This window comes from Harpia harpyja, chromosome 21, assembly GCF_026419915.1.
Source record: "Harpia harpyja isolate bHarHar1 chromosome 21, bHarHar1 primary haplotype, whole genome shotgun sequence".
NCBI lineage: Eukaryota > Metazoa > Chordata > Aves > Accipitriformes > Accipitridae > Harpia > Harpia harpyja.
The window spans coordinates 12337131-12352593 of NC_068960.1; the positions used below are offsets into that span (position 1 = coordinate 12337131).

A 15463-nucleotide genomic window follows, 5' to 3' on the forward strand; every position below is an offset into this window, starting at 1 on the left:
TGACATATCCTAGAGATTCGGGGTTATACTGAGAAGACATGCAGTGCTATTGCTCAAAAAAGACACAAACCCCCCCCCCATCCACCCAGAAAACAACAGACAGGAGACACAGTAATCAGCCCAGAAGGGTATCATTTATGAGATTAAAGGGAGGGGGAATACAAAGAGGGAGTGTGGGACACATCTTCCAACAAGGAACAGAAGGGAGGTGACTATATTCCATCTCTGGTGGAAGACAGCAAGTGGGATCATACCACTATCAAAGAGCACCTAGCTGGGCAGAAAAGAACTTGCAAGTCTGGGATCCGTGCTCTGCTAGTAAGCTGGACTTCACTTCAGACTGTCGAAAGATGCTCAGTTCCACTTATTACCTATGATTTGTTCTCATGTCTTCATCTGAAATAATGTCAATGTCACTCTTAGTAGGAGCCACAGCCTTCTTTGGACTCCAGTGCAGGGGATAAGCATAGCCTAAATACACAGTATTTCAGCTAGTCAGTAAAAGCAGTTTAGTCTTCACTGGATGAAGACACACATGTCCATCATCCATGCAGGATAGCAAAAGTTATAAAAAACAAACAAACAAAAAATCAAACCAAAAAAACCCCACAGATTTGGTTTAAGTTGAGCTACCTGAAGAAAAAGCTTTCATAGAATTCTTGGAACCAGCTACTTTTTAAAGTACTCAAATAACTAGTTTAGTTTCCTAGGTAGCAAAAAAATAAAGATGAAGTTTACTAAAAATACAACAAAAATTTCTGGGGAGAATACTAGTTAAACTGCCTTCCCCCAGGTTTTATCGCATTGAGGAAAGCAATACAGTAGCCAACAGCAAGAACAGACTTATACTGAAAAAAAAACCCCCACATATACCTGAGATTAATTAAGATCTGTTTTTTATCCTCTGAGACAAATCCTACAATTACTTGTTTGGTCAAAGAACTATGTCTCTAAACAGTACATACACACACAAACACACACGCTCTCCTAAAGAGGCAGTATAAATACCAATTTTATTATTAAGTGCACTTGAAGTACATTACAGCAGTAACTGCATCTTGTAGCACTAACTTATATCACATGGATTGCGAACACTGAGTTGCAGCATAATCCATAATTAAGTATTCATAATTATGGTTGTAAGATTCCTCATCTATCTACAGAAAATTTAAACCAATAAGGTTGTTCGGTATGACAACATGAACCCTACTTTATATTAAATTAGCTAGATTTGTGAAGTTGTAGCTATGACATTGCTTTTCACTATATTAATTCACAACCATTTAAAAGCTATACTGACCAAGCTAAAAAATGTTATTTCCTACACTGTTTAGAGGCTACAGCCACATCACACAGTCAGAGGACAGAGGTCTATTCCTCAGTATACAACAATATCCTAGGAACTTTGAGGTATTTTGAGACAGCCACTTGGAAGACAATTGCTTCTGTGGCAAGTCAAGTAAAATAAGGAGAGCAAGGCTAAGATCATGCCACTTCACGGCAATGCATAAGTAGTCTCAAGTAGTCAACATTCTTCCTCTGCACTGAGCTAGGATGAAAGTTTTCACAGCTGTGTGATGAACTGTGTAGAGAAGCTGATGCAGCTGAAAAAAGAAAAGGCATCTTTTTAAACCCAGATCAGTTTACCAACCCAGCTCAGTAACTAGTACAGCCACATGTGGCTGAAAGCACAAGAACAACAATTGTTTACTCTTACACTGTGACTGAAAAGCTATCGGTCGAACTGCAGAAAAGCACATTGACATTCCTTTGCACTAATTTTGCAAAGAAAATTAAATTAATATAGAAAAGCAGAGGGAGAAATTGACTGATTTGCAATACGTGCCAGAGAACCTAGCTCCCTGATGAGACATTTTCCACAAATATAGCACAAAACTAAGCTATTTGCACAAATTTTAGTTTCTGATATCCCTCTGCATGAAAAGAAAATTTCTAAAATAATTTATATTTCTACAGACCATCATGCTATTCAGCTCAGTAAAACATTGCGTTTTCATTTCTCTACACCTCTTTCACCCCCTGCCTCCAGCTACATCAAGAGAAAAAAACAACATTCAAACAACCCAAAGAGATCTGAAATATCGTTGTCACTAAAAGTTTGGGAGGGGCTTTCGGATGGGGGGCAGGGAGGTATGGAAGAAGACATGTTGCTCTAAACAAAACAGGTCAAAAAATTTCAAATCAACTCCGAAGTACGTAACACAATATAGCATTCAAATTATACACGTAAGAGTTTAGATATTACAATGTAAAAACTCCCATAATCTCAACTCGTAAGTGTTCACCAGGGATTACTCACAGCAGATTGTTCACATGAACATGATTTTTCAAACATGTTGTATATACAATGAAGCATAAAGATTACAGAAACGCATCTCTGGAATTCTTGGCTTCTTGAGTTGTTTATCATACAACTTAACTGCATTATGCCTAAGAGCCAAACAACCCTAAGGCAAAGTCTGTTTTTAATCAGTTCCGCTCTTACAAGAAGTTGAAACTAAAGATTTTACCTATGTTCATCATTAACCTGTATGAACATTAACCTATATGCTTGCCACCACTCTTGAACGGCAAGCCAGGAAGTTCCCTAACTTTGCTGACATAACAAAAGAGGTCAAAATAGCTACTGAAAAAAAGTATTACTTTCCTTTGAAGGTTAAGTTTGTAAAAATCAAAGCTTGATTTTTCAGCTTTAAATTTACTCCCGCTATTCACATTAGTGACAAGTCTATTCAAACAGAAAACATTTCCAAAATCCTGTCAGTCACACCAATCATGTAAAAGCTTAATCTCTAAACTGTATTTAAATATTAACACCTAGTGTTCAGAGATCTTGAAATTAAGACTTTATAAGCAACCCAGAGAATCATAAAGTGGTCTGCTTTAAAGTACATTTTCAAGACTATCTTGATAGTAGTTCAAACTGAGAACATTGCTTCTAAATAAATTGCCTTATAATAAACAAACTACTCTGTTCAGCTTCTTTCAGGAAAAAACTTTTGTGACAGATAGTATAACTTTCATTTGTTTAGCTTACTGTTTGCATGTTGTAGTTTGTGTTTTGCTTGAAGAACATGACTACAGCACAAAGGAAAAGGTTTCCTTGTTCTGACTGCTGCCCACAGGATCAGGTAGAACTTCTGGAGGAAGGAGGAAGATAGTTTTTTTTCTTCCCAGGAGGAAGAGAGGATGCTCAGCTAGGGCAAGCTTCTAGACCACAAACTAGAGAAAACTAGGTGTAGCAGGAAGCTAGCTGGCAGCCCAGAGCAAACCTGCAAAAAAGCCCCAGAAGCAACATACTTACTAGGGACCTGAAGATAACTATGTAAATTGCACAAGCCCTGGATGCTACTTACAGGTGCTAAACAGACCAAGTGCTAAAATAGAGATCTGGTCTGCAAGGACATACTGAACAGAGCAAAAGACTTGTGCATTTAAATATCTAACAGTTCTGACTTCTGACATGTACTTAAATCTTTTTTCTTCTTAAAAAAAATCATTAAATAAATGGAGTTGTCTTATTCTGGTTTGTTATTTTACATTATAGTAAAAAAAAATAGCTTTAAAAATACAAGCCTTGGCCTGCTCACTGTAAGGAAAAGGTGAGACAGTCTAATCTCCAAGCTCTGACTGAGGTGATGTGGCAGATGTTAGTTAGACTATGGCAAAGCTTCTAAGATCATGTGAAAGGAAGACATGGCAAGTCTTCCAAGTTTCCATCATTTAAAAATAATATATAGCTTTTCTGAAACAAGAAGCTACAAGTTCCAAATAATGACAGAATGGATAAACTTTCTTTTTTTCTTGTAAACAGTAATTTTCAGTTCTTGCTTAACATTTAAAAAAAAAAAAAAAAAAAAAGCGCTGTTGTTCTCCCTACAATTTTCTGTTAACTTTCCCTTTCGTTACACTTAGGCAATGTTAACTCTGAAGCCAGAACAGACACGGGCAGGCTTCCTCTCAAAACTTTGAAATGTCACTGTTAGAGGAAAGTCACATTTGAAGTACACATCTTAATTAACTTGAAAAGCTTAAATTTAACATGTTCTTGTTGCAGTTTTAGAAGTTTCAGTTTGTACTTGTTGCAGATATGCATCTCCAGAAAGAACTGAAAGCATTTTGGTTAATGATTGAAAAAATAACCCCCTCAACTGGCATCTACAAGTTGGCATGTGTGCATGCTGGTGTTACTGAAAACAACCCTGTGATAAATCCTATGTAAAATGAAATTATGCTGATCAATTCTATCATCACCTTCACATTCAAATCAAGCGGTCACTGCGGGTCCATGTTCAATCTAAGGAATGTACATACAATTTATAACATCTGCTAGAACATATGGAGTTACTGCCTCACATGTGTCTGTCAAGAGAATCACCTAACTGCTGTCACTATAGTAATTTGGTTTCCAGACCAATGAAAGCTGAAAGCCATTGATCCCAATTATTCCCTCATTTGTGTGGCCCACCTGAAGCTAAAATAATTAATTTTGCCAACTCCTATATGATAGGGTTTGAAAGGATGGAATTTCTCCTGAATTTAAACAAACACACCAAAGCACTAGCAGCTTTTTAATTTCAACTCCTTTCGCTTTATGTGACAGGTTATACTATCTTTAGAAGCTTCATAAGGTAAAATCTACAGATTAAGTATGCAAAGAATCAAATCTGTGCATAAAGACTTCCAGATTTCTCAAGTCTTACTTCAATTTGTTCAAGTAATCTGCATGAAGATCCAATTCAAAAGCAAAATACTGATCATAGCATCATCCCATGAACTACTAACCATAGATGTTTATTATACCTTCTTAAAAATGGGTTACCTGATAATGTTCATACAATAGATTTGTGTTATTTGGATTGATATTACAGTAGGGATATTTCAGTTTTTCCAGACAGTTAAAACTAAGTACACTAAACAATCACTAGTTTCTGACAGTGTCCTACAACATAAAGAACACCTGACCAGTTTTTCTTCAGTTCTACTACTCCCAAAGCTTATTCCAGAAACAACTTTCTAAATTGTAAACATATTATCAACACTGGCATGGACAAGGCCATTAAAGCAGTCCAGGTAGTCTTCCAAGTGTCCTTTTACAGGTTAGCAGAAAATAAATCATTCTCTCCAAAAGAAAAGGTATTTACTGTACAAATTCTGGCTTCTCTTCAGCATTACTAGCATGAACCAGAAAGCCAATCAAAACTGAAGTGTAAAGAAAAATGCAGTTAGCCATTGATTCTGAGGCTAAAGATATATATTCTAAAGCCAGTAATATTTCCATGTTTTAGCAGGTCTTTTAATACCAAAACTACTTACTTGTTAAAAAAAGGTTCAATGAGTTTTGATCTAGCAGACACATGGTTTTTCGGAGGACTGAGGAAGGAACCTGATGAAAGAAGAAGAAATTCAGTATGTAATAAGCAGCTACAGACAGTACTAAGGAGAAAGTTTAAAAAAAGACTACATAGATACCTAGGAAATTAGCCATGGAGATAAAGCACAGTCCAGTAATGTAAGCATCATATCCTGCTTCGTGAAGTTGTTCAGAAGCTGTATCATAACTTGGAAACCCTTCTGCACTTTCTGAGGACAAAAAATAATTTGTAAACACGTTATCACAGAAGTTAAAGGCAGCCCTGTATGCTTACCCACACATTTATTTTGTCAGAGCATAACATCATTTAGGTAAGTTTATATGATTTTCAGAAGTTCTGAAAATTCAGAAGTTCTGACATTTCAGAAGTTCTGAAAAAAACAGAGGGTTTTTTGCATTTTTAAATAATAATAGGCTCCTAGGATAGGAACTCTTCTATTAAAAAGCTATTAATCCACAGATCTACTTAGCCAAAATGGAGTACTAACGCAATGACAGCAAGATTCTCCACACAGCATATTTTTTTCCTGACTGTCTTGCATTTAAAAGAACAGACACTCAGGCTAATTGAAAACTCTACTATTAACCTGTTGGCTAACCATCCAATTGACCTATGGTCAGATTTTTTCAAGGTATTTAAATGATGGAAGATGGAACTAAGTGATGAAAGGATGTCTTTATTGACAATCATGCTTGGTGTTTATGTGAAGACCTTGAGAAGTATCCCTTGAATCACCCCTGAAAGTGGAAACCTTGATAAGCACTTCCCTTAAGTGTCTGAAAGTACCCAAGTCTCAGTAACAGAGAGACATGTGCACACCACACTTTTTCCTTTATCATTTAAGTTTTTCCCACTCCCAACATCAAAGTTATTTCACATCTGTAGCTACTTCTCAACCTCTAGAAAGCCAGCTCATTTTCCTCTATAAGTTATACTGAGAATAGGACTGGAAGAACGAAGTTAACTGTTTAAAAAGCCAGAATCATGACCCTTATGTTAAGGTACAGACTGAAAAGTTCTGTCAATAAATCAAATCAATAAATTAAGTTCCGTTTAATTTACTGCATTCAACCTAGCAAAAGAAGCTAAAACAATGATGAAACACACCCAGGATTTAAAACAGAAATACTAGCATAACTTATACAATGGAAATATGTAAGCATATATAGTTGTTGTATTTTGTAAAATGAAACTTGAATCCAAATTTTATATATAAAATTAGAGTAGCAAAACACCAGGCCTTTTTTCAGATGAGCCCTTGTAATATTTATTTAAAAAAATAAAGTTGTCTGAGATTCAGACAACGTTAAGCTATACTGGCCGAGCTGAAAAGGACATTTCCGAGTGCTTTTTTTTTTTTTTTTTTAATAGATACATATCCAAAAGAAAACACAAATTAACAGTTAATGAAAGTATTCTAGTATTTTTAAACATGCTTTGCTTTGGATATTCTGAACTACATCAATCATCTTTGATTAAATATTAACACTTCTGAGTCAGTTAACCGTTATGGTCATACTTTGCTCAAGAAAAAAAATAAAACTGGTAAAATTATTATTGTACATTACATCAGCAAAACGTAGCACCTGACAGCTGCCAAATTATGTTACATCCTGAGAAGAAGCTACAGAGGATATGCCACTAAAAGGTCTGCATGCAATTACCGTAGACTCCATATGCATGATACCAGTTAGGTCTAGGGACCAAAAGCTCCTGCTCGTTGTCCAAGACGACTGTGGAATATCCATCTTATTATCTCTCCTGTTACTACAGCTTAAGTGCATCTGCTCTGCACAAGCAGCAATATAAAAAGTATCATTCATCTTGTTTTTGATTAAGCATTGAGACGTTCCCTTTCAACACACTCTACTGTTCAGTATTGCCCTCTCTTTTCTAAATCAGCAGCTTAAGCAAAATTCCAGAACCTTGAGATAAGCTTGCCCTTTGATTAAATATCCTTTTGTTCACCTCAAAGCAAAGAAAGCTCTAAAGGAACTTTAGTAATTTGTAGAACACATATGACTAGTCACTACCGTGTAAGTTTTCTTGGTTTTGTTTGTCCAAGTGCCTATTAGAGTACTCTGGCTTTGATCTGAAGGACAAAAATCACCAAATGAAACAGTTTTAAAACAATTTCAAGTTACTTATCAAAAATCAACCTAAAAAACCAAAATGCCATCATTAGAAGATGACGACACTGCTGTTCACTGAATAAATCCATTCTTCCAGTATCTGAAATAAAGTGGAAGGATTCCTACTGACTTCCACTAATAGTTATATTTAGAACTGCACTATATGCACTGAAGTCCCTATCATCAAAACACTAAGTATTAATAGGGGAATTTACATTTCAGACCAAGAACAAAAATAATCAAAACACTTTCTTTCCTCTGAAAGAGGAGAACATTTCAGAAATAAGACCGTTTTGATATAGCCTTACCAACTTTAGGAGGGCTGAATGGAACCTCTTTCAAACGCTTTTCCAGTTCTGCAAGGGATGTATTATTAATGATCTCCTGCAAGAAAAGACACTATTAACTGCCAGTGCCAAGCACATTTTCCCTGGAAAACGAAATCAAATAGGATAAAATTAGTATTTACTGTTGCCACCTTGTGTTCTCTAAGGATTTATACAAAGCCTCATTTCAAAATCATACACCAGAGAAGTCTGTTAAGACAAGTTTTAAACAGTTAACTGGCCTCACTTGCAACATAATGAGTCACAAGCATTTATTAATACTCTTCAGAATTCTTGATGATGAATTATGACAAAGTAATATTTCTATTTGAATCTGGTTCCATGCATGGTACACGGCAAGGGAAAACACAGCACAAACAGCAAGGCAAAATATCCTAAATAGCGATCATAATGGTTGAAGGCATTCAAGGTGATTATTGAAGTGTGCTTGCTGACTGGACATTCTTGAATAGTTTTATAAGTGTCAATACTGCTGATTTAAAGTAATACAAAGTGAAAGAAGCCTTACAATCAGAAAGCTGCTCCTACACTTCAGCTTAGCTAAGTTGCATTAGTGAATCTATATACGCGCATGTAAGGTGTCACAAAAAGGTATACAGATTATTAATTTCTTCAAACCAAACTTCTTGAGTGCACCCTCAGTAAGTTTGCAGATGTCACCAAGTTGGGAGGGAGGGTTGATCTGCTGGGGGGTAGGAAGGCTCTACAGAGGGATCTGGACAGGCTGGATCAACGGGCCGAGGCCAACTGTATGAGGTTCAACAAGGCCAAGTGCTGGGTCCTGCACTTTGGTCACAACAACCCCATGCAGCGCTACAGGCTTGGGGAAGAGTGGCTGGAAAGCTGCCCGGCAGAGAAAGACCTGGGGGTGCTGGTTGGCAGATGGCTGAATATGAGCCAGCAGTGTGCCAAGGTGGCCAACGGCATCCTGGCCTGTATGAGAAATCGTGTGGCCGGCAGGAGCAGGGAAGTGATCATCCCCCTGTACTGGGCACTGGTGAGGCCGCACCTCGAGTACTGCGTTCAGTTTCGGGTCCCTCGCTACAAGAAAGACATTGAGGTGCTGGAGCGTGTCCAGAGGAGGTCAACCAAGTTGGTGAGGGGCCTGGAGCACAAGTCTTATGAGGAGCGGCTGAGGGATCTGGGGCTGTTCAGTCTAGAAAAGAGGAGGCTGAGGGGAGATCTTATCGCTCTCTACAACTGCCTTGAAAGGAGGTTGTAGTGAGGTGGGTGCTGGTCTCTTCTGTCAGGTGGCTGGAGATAGGATGAGAGGAAATGGCCTCAAGTTGCAGCAGGGGAGGTTTAGATTGGATATTAGGAAAAATTTCTTTACTGAAAGGGTTGTCAGGCATTGGAACAGGCTGCCCAGGGAAGTGGTGGACTCACCATCCCTGGAAGTATTTAAAAGACGTGTAGATGTGGTGCTTAGGGATATGGTTTAGCAGTGGACTTAGCAGTGCTAGGTTAACAGTTGGACTAGATGATCTTAAAGGTCTTTTCCAACCTAAACAATTCTATGATTCTTCAAGCTCTTAATCAAATATACTTTGTCAATCAGTACAATGGAAAAAACATGCAGAATCAATAGCAAGAGAAAACAAAAAATCTTACACAATCTTTCTTAAAGTTGCCTGAAATTTTTGAGGACCAAATTTCCTTTGGTTCTAAATCAAGACAGCTGTTTACAGTTATCACTAAGTCTGCAGTCTGAAAAGTTATCAAGAACTCAGTACATGAACAAGCTCAAATGATGCATTATATTGGCATCCCACAGCACCATTTGATAACAGTAGCCTAAAACCCAAACATCTACTGTAGAAACTACAAATATCAACATAACTGTACAAAACATAAAACTTGTGCAGGATCATTAGTTTCAGAATATAAAAGCCTCTATTCTTACTACAGTAGTATGCAAGACAAACCTGAAAATATCTACTAAGTACATTTTAATGAGGTTTTTGGTTATGCAATGCTGTAAAGTCAGAGAGGTATGCAGAAAGATATACGCTGCTTCATCAGCATATTTTTTAATTAATTCATTCCAAAGGCACATAGGAAAGCAAGAGAGTATGATCCCTTATCGCAATAATTCTTTGGAAGAATAACACTCACATTGCAAGAAGTTTTAAGAGACACCTATAATTTTTTTCTCCAGCTGACTACCTACTGAACAGCAAGCCACAATAAAGCTTAATGATGATGTTCAAGTATCTTCTTCTAGACAAATCTAAGTCATCATTCACAATATTCTAAAGCTTTGACTATACAAGCAGCTTCCAGGTCCTATTTGTTCATGAATAACGCTTTTTTTCCTCCTGAGGAGACATGCAGTCATGTGCTAATTTACAAGACAGAAAATCTGCTAATCACATTTTTAAGTAGAAAAAAACTGTACATATTTTGGAATTTAAAGCTGCTAAGTTACCTTAAAACTGCAACAAACACAAAAGTCACCTGTATAAAAGTAAAAACTTGTATTCTAAAAATTTGTAAGTTTAGATAAGGGGTTAAGAAAAATCATTCTTTTACGAAAAAGGAGCATCACAGAAAACATTGTTAGACATTTTTCTCTAAAAATAAATCATGTGTTTCAATAGACACTTAATGCAAACTTGTATGTTCAAATCATTCTATAATATTATATTAATTTACCTTAAAAGGTTGTGTACTTGCCATCAGTTTAGTATCCAATAGCCTAGAAACAAAGCAAGAGCTAAATAAGTTGAAATGGAAAAACGTCCATTTTGCCAAATCCTCAAAAACGTTTTGGCGTATTAGCTGCGAAACAGCAGTTTCACCCTACTAAAACATTACGCTCAGACCTTAGAGCAGCCAAAACACTCCTTGGCTTTGTTCAGCATGAAGAAAAAGGACAGCAACTAAGCAATAGCGAGAGATGCAAACAATAAGTAGCAAATAAATCTTGTTCCAAATGTAGTGCAGATTCAAAACACCAAACATAATGCCAAAAGCAAGTGGGTAGCAAAGCTGCATCTTTTGCCAAGAAGTAGAACAACAGCTTTACTCTTCTGAAAAAGAGATGCTGCAGAATACTTTAAAAACTATATTTATCTAACTTGTTCCCATTTTTATTTCCAGTAACAGCTAGGTTACAAGGCTAGGACAAACAATATCAGCTCGCTAAAACAATACTAGAACAGTTGAAAGTTTGAACTAAGAACTTACCGGGGAAAGACACATGATGTTACTTCCTTGAACTCACTTAGGTCCTAATTTAACATTTAACCAGAAGATAAAATCCAAATAAGTTAACTGTTTATCAGTCTCAAGATGACAGATAGCAGTAGCTACAATTATCCAACCAGCTTCTAAAACTGAGACACAGTGACTGAACTCTCACCTCATGAGACGTATCTGTCAGCATTACCATAAATACAACCCACAATTATATAGAACTACAGACTAATTATTTCTGATTTGTCCATGATTCCTAAGAGAAATGTTCTATCACCTCCAACACCCTATCCTATTATACAACCCAGACTACCTCTAATTCCAGCTGTGCTAACAGTTCTACTTAAATGTTCCCATCATTTAATATGCCAATGGAATATAAGCAGTCAGTCCAGGTGGACAGTTGACTGCCTACAGGTTTGGATATTCCAAGTGTCAAAAGTACAGGAACAACTGACAACTGCTTATGTTCCAACACTGTCCAAACAGGTCCCAAACTTCTCCCATCTCATAATAAAGTCTTTCCCATAACACCCACAAACCTTTGAGGATTTCAAGTAATATAACCATCATGCGGGCCATCCTTCCAATGAGACCTTTGGCTTCTTCAGACAATGTCCTCAGTGCCAATACATTGCTTAGTTTAACTAAATTGTTAGATTATTGCAGTCATGAACTGTTAGACTGCCCTACTGCAGTCATGAAAGTATGCTCCTTCCTATTATTCAGACATTCCACCTCTTTACCCCAACGAACATCATCCTGCTACAAGATTTCTTATCATTCTATTAATTGTACTATTACGTGAAAACATGTATTCCCATTTTGTAAACTACAGGGGGAAAAGTGCCACACAATAATGCTAAAGCTCCAAACCAGTATCTTAACAAGTCAGTTAAATTTACCTGCCATTATCCAAACAGTTTCTGAAGGACTAAGAGGTATGAGCAGAAACCACAATTCAATTCCAATGTTTAATTTGAACATTTAAAAAATGTAAAGGAGCAGAATTCAATCCAACTAAGCTTTCTACATGAAGATTTAAGAAAATAATGCAATAGCCCAGAAGTAGCAAGTGTTCTTTTTAAAATACTTTTCTGTAGACTGTCATATGCTTCCATCCACAAGAAAGTTTGGAGATAAGACTCAAGACAAATACATTAAGGCATTTTTTTCATCATCTGAAAGTTCAGAAGATTACTTACATCAGGTAGGGGACAATAGAACTGGTGTATGGTATGCATAACATCCAGTAGCATATTGTGCCCAATAACAAGCTTGCCCTGTGAAAAGAACATTAAATGTTAGTTACACTTCCAATGACACCCATGGCAAGGGCCATATGTGAAAAGCACCTATCCCAGATGCTAGCCAAGGGCAACTGGGAACAAATACAAATCAAACTTCCACATTTGCTCTCTGCCTGCCCCACAGACTCCTCCATCCTCCTAGAGCACCCACTCCTTTTTCCTGTAGTCCCAACCACTTATCACAGCCCTCAGCAGCAGCTTGAAATGTTGAGAAGATACACTAGAACAGCTACTTACAACTTGGTTTCCAAATGTAATCTATTTAAGATTGAAGTCAAGTGATTTCTCAGTCCTTTTAATTTACAACTTGTACAACAACTCACAATATATTCTTTACGTTTGTAAATACATGATAGTTATTAGGGGCATGATCTGGCTTCTCACAGTGCAGAATCTTTCATGGCAGATGTTGTACAAGCAAGTTCCTTCTTGAAAAAGTACAACAAATTTTTTGAACGTTAACTTTGATTCATTTGACATGACAACCTTTTCAGCTTCCCTGCATCCTCCATTTGCTAAAGAAAACAATATGCATACGTATTTTTTTTTCTACACAGCAGGCTGATAACAACTACATTAAAATAATTGGGCTGAAGGCGACAGATGTAAAACTATAGACTATTTTAACTATGTAAGTAGAAGAGAACCAGATGACCTTCTCTGATTAAGCCTTTAACTGCCAGAAAAAAAACCAAAAAACCCCAAATCAACAATCTTTTCAGGACAGAGGAGAAAAGCCCTCAAAGCTTAGTTACTTAAGAGAATCTTGTTAAGAGCCCTAAGAAATTGGTATTGTTGACTCTTACAGATAATGAGGTTGTTCATGTCATTAGTTTAAGAGCTTACTTAACCTACCATACTCAACCATTGTAAAACACGAAGCAACATCAACTGAACAAAAAAAAATTAAAAAACTAAAAAAGAGAAGCTACTTTAACTTGTATTTCACCTTATCTTCCAAAATGTTACAGCAAAAGAATTCTTTGATTTTTTTTTTTCTTACAACCAAAGGTACATTAAAAATCATGTTAACTTACAGAATTAGCAATGGCATGAACTACTCTCGAAAATCCTACCGCATCATTCAATTCTTCCTGTAAGCAAAGATTCTGACATTAGCGAAACTTAAATACAAATATTGTCAAAACTGTACCTGCAAACTGGCAGACACACCAGTTTGGCTCAAACTGTTTCTCAGACGTAGCCAAGAACAAACTACAGAGGAAATGTCAGTATTTGGAAGATACACGAGTTCAAAGCAGGATGCTGCTGACAGAATTCCACTGTTATATGTAGCTCTAGTTCACTGTACAGTAGGACAAGTCACAAGCTATTGTGGTGGGTTGACCCTGGCCAAAAGCCAAACACCCACTCTGCCTTTTGTTCACTCCCCTTTCCCAGGGGATAGAGGAAAAAAAAAAAAATTTTCAAAGGGAAGGCAAAAAGACTTGTGAATCAATAGGATCAATACAATGACAGTTTAGTAAGAAAAGAAAAGCTGCATGCACAAGCAAAGCAAAACCAGGAATTCATTCACCACTTCCCATCAGCAGGCAGATGTCCAGCCGCTTCCGGGGAAGCAGGGCCTCAGCATGCTTAAAGGTTGCTTGGGAAGATAAACACCATAACCACAAACTCCCCTCCCAACCTCTTGACCACCCCCCCAGCCTACTTGCTTTTGGAGGCGGGTGGAAGAGAGAGAGAAAGCCTTGACACTGTGCAAGCGCTGTTCAGCAGTAGCCAAAACACTTTTATGGTATCAACACTGTTTTAGCGACAAATGCAACGCACAGAAACACATGGGCTACTACGAAGAAGTTAACTTCATCCCAACCAGACCAATACAGCTGTACTCAGTTCATTGTCAATATGTCAATATTGTCAATCTTCAATAGAGCTCAACAGCTATTAGACTGCAAACAGCTCAAGAAGATATTAAAATTAAGCTACATACCTTCAGCCATATTTTTTACATACATTGTCATAAGATGCAACAGGTTGAATCCTGACTGTTATTTCTATTAAATCAGATTGTATTTTTATGCTGACATTGAGATTGGGGAAGAAACATTCTTCACTATTTATATAAACAAAAATAAGAAGAAATATTATACAACTACAATATTATACAATATTATATAATGTGAGTTACACATTTTAAACTGACTCAGATTGGTTTGGGGGGGTGGGGGAATCTGACCACAGCATCTGTTTAGTTTCACTTAAAGAATTTGTAACAGATTTTTCTTCTTCAGGTCTAAGGAAGTAATTTCTGCCTTGCGTTATCTGCCTTTATCCAACCAGAAGTGAAACTCAATAAAAACATTCACTGTTACTTTAGTTCAGCTCTGAATGCCACTAGTCAGAGTAATACACCTATAAAGACCGCTTCAGAAAAATCTACTGTAGTAGTAAATTATCCCTAACTTGCCTTTTGGAAAAAGAGATGTCACATTTGGTGAGGTCTCTGTTAGGTATCTCTTTCCCTCTTAAGAGGCACCCTGCATGCAAGTATTATTTGCTCCACCCAAATTGACTTTGTCTTGAAACATGTAAGCACAAATCACAAGAGTGTAATTAAGAATTCCCACAATTCAAGTCTTATGACTTCTTCAAACTTGACTCAGAGTCAGTAAGCAAAAATATCAAGTCCCATAAACAACGATGAGAGTGCCTGAATATACCAGACATGACCTTCCAGTCAATTTGTTACTACAGTAGTCGCTTGCAGTATGTTTCTATCAAGAAAAGTCAGCTGACGTATTAATAGTACAGAACATTTTAACTCGGACAACTAAGAGCAAGCAAGTTTTGTAACAGAGTACTACTCCAAGGACAGACTGTGAATCCAAATAATGTGAAAACTTGCTTGAGAATTTCTGCAATACTTTTTGCAATTACTATTGTTATACAGCACTAATAAATGCAATAAACTGATGTTTCCTTTTACTAAACCATGCTTCTCTGATAGAGCAGATTCATAAATGGAGGAATTCACTGCTCCAGAATATTGGTTCAGTGTTCTACAATTACTCATTCTTTAAGATTTTGTACTGTCTTGCTACTCTTCTTGCTCTATT

The 15463-nt window shown here is 37.0% G+C and overlaps 1 protein-coding gene across 3 annotated transcripts in view; it reads right to left on the reverse strand.

Annotated features, from left to right (window-relative positions):
• Positions 1 to 15463, reverse strand: part of PARN (poly(A)-specific ribonuclease) — a 62614-nt gene that overhangs the window by 37832 nt on the left and 9319 nt on the right. For all 3 annotated transcript variants that reach the window (XM_052772591.1, XM_052772593.1, XM_052772592.1), the window contains exons 12-18: positions 13421 to 13477; positions 12279 to 12356; positions 11065 to 11108; positions 10531 to 10573; positions 7837 to 7912; positions 5494 to 5604; positions 5338 to 5407 (exon numbers count right to left, since the gene is read on the reverse strand). In XM_052772591.1, the coding sequence (XP_052628551.1) occupies positions 5338 to 5407; positions 5494 to 5604; positions 7837 to 7912; positions 10531 to 10573; positions 11065 to 11108; positions 12279 to 12356; positions 13421 to 13477 (479 nt within the window). The remainder of the gene's footprint in view (positions 1 to 5337; positions 5408 to 5493; positions 5605 to 7836; positions 7913 to 10530; positions 10574 to 11064; positions 11109 to 12278; positions 12357 to 13420; positions 13478 to 15463) is intronic.